Here is a 16,506-nt window from a genome sequence, read left to right on the forward strand (position 1 = left end):
ATTTGCGCGGCCTACTTCCCACGTGGAGACCTCAACGCTCCCGTACCTGCTGCACCCCGCTCAGAGCCCCACACCACTGCCTGGGTCGCGTCGCGGGTAAGTTACCTGCTACCAAAATCCTCGTAGTCGCTGCAGGACGCCAGAATCATTTAGTCTGCCTACACCACCGATATCATGTCGTGTAAGGGCAACACTCGATATCGTATTAGGGGATCGTAGACCCAGGATAATATTAGGATAATTAACCAGACAGCGGGAGCCTCATGTATCCGCGGCCATTCCGCCCGTGCTCCACCTAGCGCCCCCCTCATTGGTTGAAGTTCAGATTGTTTTAAATGATGTATGTGCTACTAAACAAGCACTGGTGTTGAGGCCTATAGCCATTGTACCACTGTTTACTACTACTTAATAATAACGGAGATTCCCATTCCGACAACAGGGAATGATTCTAGCATGTGAATATATGAAAGATACCAACGCTGGAGAACTGGAGTTTCATGTAAGTAACTAATTTCTTCTCCGTCATTGAATCTTTCATATATACAAAAGCTTCAACCATTCCCTGTCATCCGGCTGGGAATCTCAACCTGACGACAGGGAATGATTCAGGCATGTGAATATGTTAGAGTTACCAAGGCTGGAGAACTGCATTTGCGTGTAAGTAACTCATTTCTTGATTACAGGCGCGGATTCTACCTGCAAGTGGTTGGTGAATACCCACAATCAGGTTTGTGAGTATTTACCAACTTATTAGAACATTGGAAAGTTGACAGCTCCACTGAAGACAATAGAACAACAGCAGGCTACAAACATTGGTAGTGAACTTGCCAGTGTCCTAATCAACACCCTCTGACCTCCCCCTCCCCCTCCCCTGCCTCTCCACAGGGTATGTGAATTGTGCAGGGGAATGAGAGAATTAGAGTCTGTAGCAGGGGGCAGAGGGGTTCCCCCCTCTCTCTTCCTGTCGCTGACACTGGAACCTTGGATGGAGGAAGGGAGGAATCCTGCTCAGCTCCTGTGTCCTTCAGTTTTTCCACATGAAGAAAAACAGTTTAGCAAAGGGTGAATAGGGTCTGACTGCTGCCCACTTTTACATCTCATGCCCTGTGCATATACTAGCAACTATATTAGGTGCACACAGCTAGAGCTGTGGAAGAAACTGAAGCTGTGGAGGTGCGAGGGGTTGTGAACCCCGTTTTTCCCAAGAGTCTGCTTTTTTCAAGTAGGACAATGAACTTTTATGGGGCGAATGACGACCCTCTATCGATGTGTCCTGGTCTGGCGCTGCTTTACCTGTACTGTACATACACCGTTTCAGGCTTACCCTGAGTTTCAGGCGCTGAGAGCCAATGCAACTGTTTTCATACATGAAGGAACTATTTATATGTGTGCCACCTCCTGGCAGCCCCGTGTGACATTTTGAGGCTCTCTTGTGGGTACTGCCGGTGGGTCTTTCCTGGCACCATTGGTCCCCTCAGTTGCTGTTGGAACTCCTCCGACATTGCTTCCTAGGCCGAGTCCTTCACTAGGTGACATTGCTCTGGTGCTAACGCCACCCCTGGGTGACTTACTCCAACCAGGTGATTTTTGGCGCTGATTCTGGTGCCTTTTAAAGTGCAGCCTTTACCTATTACCAAAGCAATACTGCATAGGTCCTTGAGGGAAGCCCAATAAATACTTGAGGAGCAGAGATACAGCGAAGAGCAGGTTCATTCTTCTTGGTAGGGGAACTTGTAGACCATTCATGGCTTTTTTGGCTCGAGCTCCTTCCAGGTCCAGATGCCAGATATCATCCTGCATGAGAAGGACGATTACGATAGCAAATGACTTTGGTCTCTTTGTAATATGACATTGTATTTCAGACTTCTCAGGTGTTTTTTGTTGTGTACAATCCAGCGTACTGACTGCTAATAGGTTGATGACTGAAAAATGATTTTTCAGTTAAGGTAAAAGTTACATAATTTCTCAGTGAAACCTGTAAGTGACAGACCTTGGTGTTTTTCAAAGATTCCAGCAGGGTGAAGAATTCTAAACATCAAAAATCAAGGCCAAGTCCTCTGTAGTCTGTAATCAATCCATTCTCATTGGGTTTAGAAAATACACCAAGATCAATCTTCCACCAACAATTGGATGCTTCTTTTAATGAATTCAATATTTTAAAACAGAGTTCATTATACCACCACGTTTCATTCCTTACAGGAACTTCATCAGGGAACGTGAAGGACATATACATGCAGCACAATTAGACAATCATCAAAATACAATATAAAACATCAACAATGCAAAACATTGCGACCATTCAAACCCATTACTTCCATTATTGGAGGGATATTGAGGAAGTATCTTTGATTTTTGATGTTTAGAGTGTACACCTTACTAGAATCTTTATTTTACCATAAGTGGATTGGGCTATACGTGTCCTAGCCTCAGAGTCGTTAAGCGCCAATAACATAATGAATAGTACTGTATGTGTGCGATGTGTAACACTATAGCTGCCTTTATAAATTAGTAACAAACTTTGGTGTTATGTGTAAATAAGGATTCTCTGTTTTAAAACGTACAGGGTATGTTACTATACTGTGATTTGTGAGATATACTTTAGGATGTGCTAGACATTTGGCGAGTGTATTATTTCTGAGTTGGATTATCTATCAGATGTGTTCTAGAAATCGTGTTTATTCAAGCAACATACGTCATTATGAGATGCAGCTAGTACATTAGAATGCTCAAAATAGGTGGCTTATCATTTATTCACGCAAGTTTTTATTTAAATTAGATGATCGTAGGTGTTATTATGGTTTTACTCTATTTACTGCCACACATTTAGCTGTTGTTTGATTATAGCCCAGAGGAGGAGGCAAACACTTTTGGCTTTTATTCTTTGTATTTGTAACAGCGGCCTGTGTGCCTTATTATAATAATATTGGATGGTGAAAAAACAGACTACTTTCCCTCTTAAACACTCTTCTTGGAAAAATGTAAATTATGACACAAAATAATGACTGAATTTATTTGACATCTTTCCTTAACTAGCAGCAATGTTCTTGTTGAGAGATTGCTGATGAATTAATGTCTAGGTTCCCAGACTGGTTTTGTAAACTCCAGCCCAGGGTTTCAGTTGCAGGGATTCCTTCCCCAGAAGTTCTTCTCTGAAATGCTTCTTGGACCCCCGACCACGGGTTCAGGTGGGAAAAGGTGTTTCCCCACTTTTAATCATATAGAGACAGATAAAAAAAAAACCAGCCATCTGTCTTCTTGCTGGTTCTCCTGGTGAACACATCTCCTTCTGCCTGTTAGACCTTCAGTGCATCCTCTACCTCAGTTAAAGACTCTCCCCTTTGTTCATGTGAGGTTACTAAAAGGCTGTCTTCCTTATCTCTCAGAGAAGGTGTTCAAGTCCAGGGGTTTGGGCCAAAGAGAGAGTCAGTCCTTTCATCATGCAGAGGGGAATTCTTTCAGTATACATATGTCCGCCTTCCTTTCTTCAAAACTAAGCAGCTCTCTCTCTACCTTGGGAGTGGTTACTCACTTTCTATAAGGTGAACCCAATTACGGTTGGCATAAAGATGAATTTCTGTACGGGCGTTGATATAAGTAAATAACTTAACTCGATAAAAACAAAAGATCATTTATAAACCTACAAAATGTAATGAGAAATAACATTAAATAAGTTATTGGAAACAGGTGTATTCCATGTTTTTCTCCCTCGCAAAACGTGCCCTGAAAAGTGACAGATTTTGCAAGAATAAATCGCATTTAAAATGACCCCTCAAGTCTCATCTGTATTTGAAACTTTTATTTAGCAGTGTTGCCAACAGGCGCTCCCCCTCCTTGCCTACCAGTGGTTTGAGGCAGTTGCAATAGTATCAAAACATTTACACCATGCCATTGTTAATCTGGACTATTTTTAAAGTGAAATCTGTCCAAAAGGGGCAGGTTCTGCATAGAATCACAGGTGTGGGCATCACATGGGCCAGTACATGGCCTCCAAAGCTCTTTAAATGATGGAACTTGGTGGCTGCAGTGCTGGTTGTGTGCTGTTCCTTGCACTGGCATCTAGTCACAAAGATTAGCAGATGAAATCCTGCCTCTTCAATTTTGATGAGGCAGAAATTATTTGATTCATTGCAACAAGAGTCTTTGTACTCTGGCGGATTGACACAGCCAGCGAAGTGTAAAGAATTGGCCAAGTCGAATTGCAGACGCTTGCAAATACATGTCTGCGATGCGTCCTGCCCAAAAATGCATTTTTCCTTTCACCTATAAAAACATTCGTCAAAATACTCAAATGATAATCGCAAAAGGCAAGCCAGAAATTTCTGAGGGTAGTGTAGGTTACTAGGTATTCAATGAGAATTAACAATCTCAGGCGGGTGTGGGTGAGACTGACTGCCAGTCGGGATTTATGGACAAAATTCCAAAGAAAAACGTTTAATCTTTTAGATAATATTTAGCAATACAAAACGTATCGAGAAAAATGCACAGTCTTTTTAGTCAGTTTTAGCATATGCAATTATGTTTTACCATATGCAATTAAATATTTTTACTCAATAAAAAATATATTTTTTTGAGATGTTCATCTACGTAAATTATTTAGACAAATTAAGTTCAAAGCTTTGATTATTTTCCTTCTATGCATGTACTGCATTATCATATTTATCATTTACCTTTCAACATTGGCCTTGTAATACTTTACAGGCAGAAATTGAACACTGAATATTCCCAACAATTCCTGACTTTATTTCAGCAGTGGGAAATGGATGTACAAAAGGCGGAGGAGCAGGAAGAAAAAATAACTGTAGGTATCACATGCACCAAGCACCTGCGATGTTTCATCTCTAAAGTGTATTGCACTAAATTGTGTTTTGCTGTCTGAAAAAACAAAACCGCAATTTTAATGGATGCAGGCTTTAATGAGCACCAGCCCCTCAGGCCTAAATCAATAATGCCCTCTCTCCGAAAATGAATGGCATTGTTAGTCAAGAAACTCGGGGACCTCTGTCATGTGCTCACTATGCCACCCTAGTTTGGACTAACTTAACCTTAACACTTATCCTGCCATCACTTTTAAAAGGCGGAAATGAAATGTGAATGAGAGGGAGTTAGTGAATGTGGAAGTGTGTGTATAATTGTGTGGGCAGTCAGCTAGAATTATTCTGAACTGAAATCCCAATTTAAAAATGTTTTCTTTCCGTGAGATGATTTCACCATGTTGCGAAAGTGTTGACACTGAGGACATATTTGCTCGATTTATTGTTATGGCCATGAGGAGTTATCGTATGCCGGGACATACTCCTTACATGTCAGTTTACAACACTGTTTTTGATATTGTCTTTTTGGAATAGTACTTTTGATATTATTCGTATTATATGAAGACGACCTCTCCATGTTCATCGCCAACTTCAACAACTATATCACCCTCTTTCAACCTGGTCCTACTCAAACCCACCACCACTTCACCGATCAGACCAGAAGTAAGTTGGTACACTGAAAAGCTGCAATTCAAATGTCATTGCAAACAGCTGGAGGACCGATGCAGACTCACCTACGAGCACGACAGACAAACCTAAAAGTTAGTTCCCCGGTGCTGCCACCAGCAACTTAATTCTAATAAGCTGTCACGACCTGGCTTCCTCAGGATCAGATTGTTGCTCAAGGGGGTCCACCTCCCGATTGCCCTATACTCTGACTATAGTATGTTACAGAGCATATAGGAAATCAGGCGAGGGAAAAGGTAAGGAAGGGTCTGGAACGGGAAAGGGAGGCTGAAACGAGAAAAGCAGAGAAAACACACAAAGGTAAGTACATTAAATTACTGTCTACACTCATTACATTCTCGCTAGAACTCCACCTACCAATATAAATATCAGTAAACTGTTTCCTCCTCTTTCTTCATTGGTATTAGATAAACGCCTCTATACCCTGATAAACAATTCTGTAAAATATAACAAAGAGAATGGTCACGTATGTAATTCCACACACTTGATTCACCCACCAGCACTTCTCTCTAATCACAAGCATACCTTCCAGCCTTCCCAGAAATGAACCAAAAATGTCCCTATTGTCTCTTGAATCAAAAATAAAGGGGTAATCAATAATCGTTAATGAATCTCTAATCCAACAGAAGTGTTGCGCTTTCCAATTCCTTAAATGCAAAGAGCCAATAGTTTTCGTTTTCGTTCGGAAGAACCAAGTTCAAAAGTACTGTACTATTCAAAGTCAATGCCCAGTTCTTTTCTTTTATCAGTCTCGAGCCATAGTCATTAATGTGCGTCTCGGCCGAGAACGCTTGTACTCACGGAGCGAAGAACACCCTCGACAACTTCCACAGCAACCAAAATCCAGGATTCCAAAATATATATCGAACTAAACTTCTCCGCAGAGAACGCCTTAGATATTTTTCTCCTTTTCGAAACAGCTCCGGTAAACAAAACAGCAGCCGCTTACCGCTGTGACTGTGAGGCTGTACTGCAGTCGCCTTCTCTCGTATTGTATTCAGAGACACAGAGATTTCCAAAAAGGCTGTTAGCAACACAGCGCTTCCCGTGTCTCAGTGGAAGACACGATGAGTCCACAGTAATTAATCACAGCGTCCAGCAGCCGCTGGACGCTAGTAAACTCCAGAAACAAATTCACCGGGCTCAGTTCCAATTCGAATAGCAAAATCACGAACAACTCGGAGACAGGAAATGGCCACCTTCATAGTTTCCCAAACTCCTCCCAGCAACCAGGCATTATGGACCATGTAGTCAAAAGTCATTTAAAGGGGGATAAACAATGCAAACCTTATATCCAAGTAGGCGCCTTATACTGGCCAGGGCAGATCATGACATAAGCGCTCTGCCTTGACTGACTGAATACAACAGTACCAACAATTCAAAAGAAATCTTCTCCACAGTGAAGGAATTCAGCTCCCCTGCCTCCAGCTCCACAACCATCATCCCTTCCCAGAAACTCTGCTCACAGCTCACTGCTTCAGCAACAAGATCAGCATCATGTACAACAACAACACTCAAACCTGACCCTTCCTCCCTTGCAGTCCTCCAACAACATACCCAGGAGTACACACCAGAAACTACCCTGACCATCTGGCCAACCCTCAACCCCCTAAAAAATATAGCCACCAAGCGCTCTGTGCACTTGGGAGCACTCTCAGACTCTTACCACACTTTACCCTCACCAAAGAACTCAAGCCCATCTGTACCACCCTCAGGCTGATTCTCAATGACTCTCTGACCACTACCACCTTCCTGGACACCTGGAAACACACCACCAGCCTACCACTACTGAAAAAATCTTGAGCAGATCTGGAGACCCCGGCGAACTATGGACCCATCTCCGCTTATACAAATTAATGAGAAAATTGAGGTTGAGACATTTTTTTAAAAATTTGATAGAAGAGAGGCAATCAGTGACACAAGATTCCCTTAAAGGATTAACGAAAACCTCCACGTTCATGGCACCTTTAAGCCACAAAACACTTGACCTATATGAACAACTCGTCAACCAGGATTTATCCAAAATTAACTGTCGCAAACAAACTACAACTAGGAATCTTGCGAACAAAGAATTTGGCATCCTAAAATCTATAGCCAATAACCAGACTATCGTTTGTTAAAAAGCGGACAAGGGTGGGGCACTGGTGATTCTTAATTCTACATACTACCAGGAACAAGTACTCTCTCACCTACAGGATGAAAACACGTATATGACATTAGATTTTAACCCCACGGTAGAAATTCAAGATACTCTTGACAGAATCTTACAAAAAGCTATTGATAATGGGACTATCGATGAAAAAATGAAAAGCTATCTCACCACCCAAAATCCAAAAGCCCCTAGATTCTATATGACTCCCAAAATCCATAAATACCCTTTAAGACCACCATGTCGTCCTATCATATCTACATGTGGAAGTCTCCATGAGCCAGTTGGCAAACAGTTAGATAAATATCTTTAAAAATTTGTACAAACCATGGGCTCATTTATAAAAGACACGACTGACTTTCTGAATATACTCAGTCATGTACAAGTGGATAAAGAAGAGAACCTATTGATGTGTAGCATTGATGTGCAATCATTATACACCTCTATACCACACCAACTTGGTATAGAGGCAGTTGAAAAGGCTTTTCTCCAAACGGAATATGATGAACCCATGAAAATCTTTTTATTGGAACTCTTGTACTTTACATTGATGCATAGCTACTTCAAATACGCTGATCAATTGTACCTTCAAAAGAGTGGAACCTCTATGGGTAATTGCGCTGCTCCTTGCTACGCAAATATCTTTATGCATGAGTACGAGAGTCAACATATCCTACAGTCACCAAAATGGAAAAACCACCTATGCTTATATCTTCGATATATAGACGACATCTTCATTTTATGGAGAGGTTCAGAAGATCATTTGAAAGAAAATATCCTTGAGCTAAATGGTGTAGACGAATGCATTCAGTTCACCCATGAAATTCAACATAACTCCATCAACTTTCTCGATGTAACCATTCAAAAATCAGCAACAAGATTCACTACTACCGTGTTCATCAAAAAAACAGATTGTAACAACATGTTGGCTTATCAAAGTTTTCACCCTCAGGCGTTGAAACAGCATTTACCATATTCTCAACTTTTGCGAATTAAAAGAATCGTCTCTGACCCAGAGGAATACAGTAATCAATCAACCAAAATGATACAACGTTTTCGAGAAAGAGGATACCCTGAAGTTGTGTTAAACAAAGCAGTTGAAAGTGCTAACATCAAAGATCGAAAATCTTTACTAACTACCACTAAGACACACAAAAAAAACAGAATTACATATGTTAGTAAGTTTTCTACGGCCAGCATTCAATTCAAGAAAATTATCAAAAAACATTGGTCGCTATTACAGACTGAACCCGATTTTCATAACATTTTCAGTGACACTCCTGTGTTCGCCTTCAGTAGGGCTAAAAACATTGGTGAAATCATCAAACAACCATCACGAAGGTCAGTGATAAAAAATACAAAGGTACAGTCCCGTGCTGGAACTGTAATAATTGCAACAGCATTACTCACCCTATGAAAGGACATAAGATATCTCTACAGGTTAATGCTTCTTGTGACACTAGCAACATTGTATATATATTGAAATACCCGTGTGGAATGGGGTATGTTGGTCAAACAGAACGGAAACTGAAAATAAGACTCAATGAGCACAAAAGTAATATTAGAACTAAAGCTGCCAAATCAGTTGTTGCTGCTCATTTTATTGAAGCTAATCATCAAGTGAGTCAGATGAAAGCATGTATTCTGGAAATCATAGAGAAATCAGAAGAGAAAGACAATAAGAAATCTTTACTGAAACGTGAAAATTATTGGATTTATCATCTCCAAACCCTGAAACCAAATGGCATGAATGAACGGATCGAATTTTCATGTTATCTATAACATACATTCATGATATTTACTGTTGTATATATTTTCAGTCATGAGAGACGCTGGTTTTTACCCCGCATTATCAAATATACAAGCCATTGGCTTCGTATTTATTGTTTCTTCAACCTTAGCAGTATCTATTCTTGTTTATTTCCATTGTTTCAATTGTCACTTATAACTTTATAAGCTTTGTAACACACATGCACCCGATTCTTTGCGCGTACACCTTTAAATTACCGCGCGCTGCATCGCGCACTTAACCACTCCCCCTTACGTTACACTGCACACGTCTGTAACCGGGCTGGTGAAGGGACGCGAGAGAATGGCATTCAATCAGCTTCTACATTGAAGTATCGTAGCTCTGTGTTAATCGGTAAGCGCTTACCGCGTTGTCTTTTTAACCAATATTACTCGCACAGCCCTTTACTAAAAGTTAAGATCCGTCACCATTCTTTTAGTTGATTGATAACATCACGAACTAACCGCACTGTTTTCACGTTAGTCTTGATTACTTACGCCTACATTAACCTTAACTTAGTTACCCGTCACAGCATATACTCCTAACACTTGTGTATATCCTTCACACAGTCAACAGCAACCGTTTTATTTTAGTTTATTTAAACATCTTCACGCATCTATGAGCTAGTAGATGCGTTAACATAATGCATGGTGTTAACTTTTGTTTTAACTCTAGTTTCGTAAGCATCCCCCCTATAACTACCACAATACTAATAATCCACTGACATGGTATTGTTTATGAGGTGGTGGATAATATTCAGTTATATGTTCGCTTAGTGATGTACATTATATGTTTTCCTCTAGATATTCCCCAGATGAAGGCAGTAGCCGAAATGCATTGGTAATAATTACAATATGGAAACCCGGGAATAATTACAATATGGAAACCCAGGAGTGAAACAAATCATATTGCTTATTTACCTGGATGAAGTAAATCCAGGAGACACCAGTACATTTGTGGTGGTGCAGCTTTGTTGTTTATCATATTCTCTCGAGCAGGGAGATATTCTTTGGAGCACGTAACACATTCCAGTGTGGTTTATCTTTAGGCTGTGCACGGTCAAAACCATTAGCCTTGTAATGTGGAAAGAGCCAGCATTTTCTAGAAAGACCAGAACATGCTGGAAGGTTCTGGACAGTTTCAGGTCAGAAAGAGCTGGGAAGATTTAGGCACCAGTCACAGTGTTATGCTTTGCCTGGCAACAGTGGATGATTGATTCTCTACTGTGGTTGTAAAGTTTGCACCGTTTACATTCCCTACCCATCTTTTATTTTGCTCTCCTTCCGTACCTTCAAGTGCTTAGGGCAGCTTGGGTTACCCGTTTCACAGATACTGAGCTTTGCTTGCTGCAATTCTGGAATTCCTACTCTATCTTCAAACACTCCGTCATCTTGGCTCCTGGCATCTCTACTATTTGAGGCAGACCTTTGTATTCGGTTCCGGGACTGTATTCTAGTTGTCTGTGAGCAGCCACTGCTTCTTCAAATTCTATCCAGTGGAAAGCCATTCTACTGATGATCACAAGATAATTGTATTCTGGTGTACACAAATATATTTAGATTACAGTATCCTGTCTCATAGGATTAATAACGTTACCAGTCAGTCCACTGCAGACTGATTGGCCTTGCTCAATGTCTTTCACCAGTCTGTGCTTCCGATTTCTGCGGGCGCAGACACTTACAGAATGTTTCTTTTCTTTCTACCTCCTATCCCACTTTCCCCCCTGTACAGTCACTTCATATTCTGGAAATCATTACATATCTTAGTTAACTGAAAGGGGAAGGAGTACATGGCCTGAATTTTTGTGAAATCCCGATAGCAAGATGTTGCTGGCCATAGCCCATAAATCGTGGGTGTACCTACCCAAGAAATAAAACTGCTTTAATAGATCCATGGGCTAGACTAGGCAAAGAAAACGTTTTGTTCCTGGAAGCTTCATGTTTTTTAGCTCAGTCCAGAAGATTGGTTGAGAATGAATTTGGATTCAACGTACTTGTTGAAGCTTGAACAATTAGGCTCCACGGTGTAGGGTAGATAGTCAGAAAATCTGAGTCGCTGGGAGATGGTAGACTGGTGGGCAGGAGCATGGCTTAGACCATGTAGCCAGAAGGGCATCAGTATGGGCTTTGTTATAGGAGAATAAACAACAATAATCCATGGAACGGTGATCAGGGCTAATTGAGCGGAGCGGAGATGTCTGGTGCGAGTATAGAAGAGGTGGTGGTTGAGGTATGCAGGGCTGATGTGGAGGGCTTTGTAGGAGTGTGTGAGAAGCTGGAAGGTGATTCTCCTGTTGACATGTAGCCAGTGAAGGTCTCTCAGGTGGCCAGTGATGTAGTTGTGGTGGGAGATGTTAAGGAGGAGTCTGGCTGAGGCGTTCTGGATAGTTTGTAGTTTTTTCTGGCGTTTCTGTGTTGTGTTGGAATAGTGTGTGTTGCCGTAGTTGAGTCTGCTGCTGACGAGAGCCTGGGTAACCATTTTCCTGGACTTGGTGGGGATCTACTTGAAGATCTTACGAAGGAGGCGGAGCGTGTAGAAACAGGATGACGAAACACCTTTGATTTGGTGTTTCATTGAGAAAGAGGAGTCCAGGTGGATGCCAAGGTTCTGTGGGTGCTCCGGGGGTGGATTCAGAGCGCTGCCGGCCACCAAGAGTCATCCAAGGCGGAGGGGGAGGAGCCGAAGAAGAGGACTTCGGTCTTGTATGAATTAAGCTTGAGGCAGCTGTCCTTCATCCAGGTTGAGACTGCCTTCATCCCGTCATGGAATTTGCTCTTGGCAGCTATGGGTTTGTTTGTGAGGGAGAGAATCAGCTGGGTGTCGACTGCATAGGAGACGATGTTGAGTCCATGGCATCTAACGATGGCTGCGGACCTGGCCAAGTAGATGTTGAAGAGGGTGGGACTCGGGGAGGATCTCTGAGGCACTCCGCAGTTGATCTCTGTGGGTTCAGATTTGAACAGTGGATGTGTGACTCTCTGCGTTCGTCCATTGAGGAAGGAGCGGATCTATTCTAGGGCTCTGTCGCGGATGCCGACGTCTTGGAGTCTTGTGCGGAGGGTGTGGTGTGAGATAGTGTCGAAGGTGGCAGGTGGTCCAGGAGGGTGAGGGCTGAAGTGTCACCTCAATCGAGGAGGGTGTAGATGTCGTCTGGAGCGGCGAGGAGAGCAGTCTCAATGCTGTGTTTGCTTCTGATTGGGAGAGGTCCAGGATGTTGTTTGTTTTGATGAACTCAGAGAGTTGGGCGTTGATGGCTTTCTCAATGACTTTGTCTGGGAAGGGTTGCAGAGAGATGGGTCTGTAGTTCTTGAGGTCTGGCTTGTCGGCCGAAGGTTTCTTCAGCACGCAGTTTACCTCTATGTGCTTCCAGTCTTTTAGAAAAGAAGCAGACTCGATGGATCAGTTGATGGTGCAGCAGAGTTCAGGTGTGATGGATGGATTTCCGGCTCTGCTGAAGATGTGGTGAGGGCAGAGATCCAAGGGGGCTCCAGAGTGGATGCTCTTCATGATCCTGAAGGTGCCGTCAGAGGTGAGGGTGGTCCAGTTGGTTAAGGTCTGCTGGGGTCTGGGGCTATTGGGTACAGTGGCTTGGGTGGGTTGGGTGAGTCATGGGTTGCGAACTCTGTTGTCCCGACTGAGCATACAGCTCAGTCGGGACAACGACTTACTAAAGTCATAAAGACTTTAGTAAGTCTTTTTACAAGTTTATGCTGTCATGCTCATTTGTTTGCATTATTAGCTGTCTAAAGGACACAAAATGTGTTTCCAAAGGCGATATTTTTTGGACGGCAGTGTCTCACACTCAGTTACCTCGTATACAAATTTGGGCCATGTAGGGATGTGGGTTTCTGTTGCAGTAACCCCCCCACTTTTTGCCTGATAACTGATGCACTTTTCCTTGGTGTGCCCTGGGTCCCTGCCAATCAGGTACCCAGGGTCTGTGTTCTTTCCCTAAAAACTGCACTAAAGTCTAAACCCAATTGGCATCTCTGGCCACAGGTAAGCCCCTGGTAAATGGTACCCTAGGTGTCCAGGGCACTGTGACCAGAGAAGACCCCTAAGGGCTGCAGCGCTTATTGTGACACCCTTGGGGCCCTGTACCCTGACAGACACACACTGGTTGAGTGTCTTGGTGCAGAACTAAACAGAGAGTCGACATGGCACACATCCCTGTGTGCCATGCCCACAACCACACTGCCCTGGCAAACTTAATTTCCCCCTCTAGCTGGGTGGACTATGCCAGTGGTGTTGGCACAGGTGCAAGAGCCCTGTGCCCCTGCAGTACCCCGTGCCATTCCTGGGCACTGTAAGTGCAGTGATGCCATTAAGAGTATATGGTGCTGAGAGGTTGTCATTACAATCTCAACAGCACCATAATGGCTACACTGAAGACTGAGAAGTTTGGTATCAAACTTCCCAGCACATTAAACCCACACTGATGGGATTGTGGGATTTAAAGTAAAATGCACTACAGAGGGCCTCTTAGAGATGCCCCCTGAAACCTAACCAACTACCAGTGTCCTGAGTGAGGACCTGCCTAGGCTGCCACACAGGAGACATGTTGCCAGATCCCTGGGTAGAGAGCCTCTCTCCTGGGCCTGCAACAATGCACATGCTGGGTCGAGGTGCTAGGTCTCCTCCCCCAGGATGGGCAGGAGGAGCTTCAAAGGCATGCTGCCTTTGTGAGCTTCCCCAGGACACTTGCTGTACTCAGCAACTGGCCCCCACCGGTTCTGACCCACACTCTTGCTGGAAGACAGGCGGGAAAAACAAAGGAAGGGAAGGGGATGTGCCAGCCTCTGTCAACCCCACCCGTCAGGTGGGGGAAGTGAGGTAACTCCGGGCTCTCCATTTTGAGAATGGGGAGCCCTACGCAATCAGAGATAGGCTCCTGCCCCCCTCCCACAGGAGAGGAGCAGGATAGGGGGTGTAATCAGCCCAGGACAGGGACCCATTGGTCCCTGCACTTACCCTACCTGCAACGCCCCTAAATTTAGTATTTAGAGGAACCCTGAACCTTCCTTCCTCAGATCCTGATTTGAAAGAAGAACAAGAAGAAGGAAGACCTGCTGTGCAGCTGCTAATAAGAGGACGACACCAACTGACTTGGCCCCAGCCCTACAGGCCTGTCGATCCTTGAACCTGCTCCTGCTAAACCCCGGCATCTCCTGCGGACAGCAACCTCAAAAACTCCTGAGGACCTGTCTGCCTTGCTCATCTAAAAGACTGGGACTCCCAGGAGCAGTGGTTCTGCTCAAAAAGCAACACCCCTGGTGCCAGCCAGGAAACGCAAATCCAGCACACTCTGCACCCAACGAGCCCGGCCTGTGCCTGAGTGGACAAAGACCCTGAGGACGTCCCCCTGGTGATTGGGACCTGAAATCCAGTGCCCAAGGACCCTCCTCAATGACCCAGACGACGCCTGCAGCCTCACAACCAGGGACCCCTGCAACCGCGATCAGCTGAGGTTAAGATTTCCCGACGTCAAAAGACACCCCTGCACCCGGTGCCCCACGGCCCCCTGTGCCAAACTCCTGGGTGCCTACCTATCCTTCAAGATCCCAACTTACCTCTTGAAGTGGTGGTCGCACCTGAAGAATCTCCGTCCCTGAGCCTGCAGTCTTTGTTCACCTTCCAGCTTCTCCACTGAATAACATTGAGCACCCGAAGGCTCAAAAGCACCCTGCATCCAGCCGCCCGAGTGCCCCTGGGAGTGCAACCTCTGTCCTAATCTACTTCCCCATTTGCCCTGAGCAAGTAACCTGGAACCCAGCTCCCACAGCCGCATGGCCTGCTTGCCAGTAGCCACCAACCAAAGCCCCCTGCCTCTCCTAGGATAACATTGGGCCTACTCTCTCTGCACCCGGCTGGCCCTGTGTCGCCGAGGGTGTAACAACTGTACCTACCTGACCCTTCGAGACCCCTGAGTCTATGCCCAGAACCTTAACTCTGCCAGTCGAGTACTTACCCAAAAGCTGATAACTCATTCTTCTAAGTGAAGTTTTGAAACTTTAAAATATTCATCTAAAATCAGCCAAATCACGAAAACTAAAATTACTCACCTGTTATCAGGAGAGATCCCAGTGCTGGATCTTGGTGCCCAGCACTGACCCTGAAAAGTAATTCTAACCGTACTTACCAGTAACTTGAATTTCCTTCTATAGGATAACATTGCCTGGTTTTTGCTGAAAAAGTTTCTGTCGATTTTTTGAAACTTACAAATATTAGTTAAAAATTTGCCAGACTATGATGTTGTTATTGGTGCATGAAGCACTATTGCTTTGACAACATGGTCCTGCAGAAATGTCACCTCACCTCCTTGGTTCTGCAGGACATTTTGGGCTGACTCCGCTCCTCAGAGTCTCCACATTTGGGAGGCATTGCTGTGGTATCTATTCTAAAATTGAGGATGCTGCAGTTAAGTCAATCAAGCATTTGTATAGCTCGCAACTTACCCGTGAGGGTCTCAAGGCGCTAGAGGGGGTGGGGCATGACGCAGCTCCTGATCGAGCAGCCAGGTTTTTAGAATTCTTCTGAAGGTCAGCAGGTCCTGGGTCTGTGGCAGGTGGATGGGGAGGGTATTCCATGTCTTGGCGGCAAGTTGGGAGAATGACCTGCCGCAAGCGGTCGTTTGGCGGATGCATGGGACAGTGGCGAAGGCAAGAAGCGAAGCTGGCAGTTCGGGGTGTAGAAGGTGAGTCGTTCGTTGAGGTAGGCTGGTCCGGCATTGTGGAGATCTTTGTGAGCATGGGTGAGAAGCTTGTAGGTGATCCTCTTGTTGACTAGGATTCAGTGCAGGTCTCTCAGGTGGGCGATGATGTGGCTGTGGCGAGGGATTCCGAGGATGAGGTGTGCAGAGACATTTTGTATGCGTTGGAGTCATTTCTGGAGTTTGGCCGTGGTTCCTGCGTAGAGGGCGTAGCCGTAGTCCAACCTGCTGTTGACGAGGGCTTGGATGACCGTCCTTCTGGTTTCGGTGGGGATCCATGTGTAGATCTTGCGGAGCATGCAGAGGGTGTTGAAGGAGGAGGCAACAGCGTTGACTTGCTGGGTCATAGAGAGCGTTGAGT

At 44.3% G+C, this 16,506-nt stretch overlaps 1 protein-coding gene across 6 annotated transcripts in view; it reads left to right on the top strand.

The window, feature by feature from the left end:
* SYCP3 (synaptonemal complex protein 3) overlaps positions 1-16,506 on the top strand; it is a 1,302,221-nt gene that overhangs the window by 1,027,354 nt on the left and 258,361 nt on the right. For all 6 annotated transcript variants that reach the window (XM_078675094.1, XM_078675093.1, XM_078675124.1 and 3 more), the window contains one exon: positions 4,699-4,798. In XM_078675094.1, the coding sequence (XP_078531220.1) occupies positions 4,699-4,798 (100 nt within the window). The remainder of the gene's footprint in view (positions 1-4,698; positions 4,799-16,506) is intronic.

Source organism: Lissotriton helveticus, chromosome 1_1 (assembly GCF_964261635.1).
Source record: "Lissotriton helveticus chromosome 1_1, aLisHel1.1, whole genome shotgun sequence".
Taxonomy (NCBI): domain Eukaryota; kingdom Metazoa; phylum Chordata; class Amphibia; order Caudata; family Salamandridae; genus Lissotriton; species Lissotriton helveticus.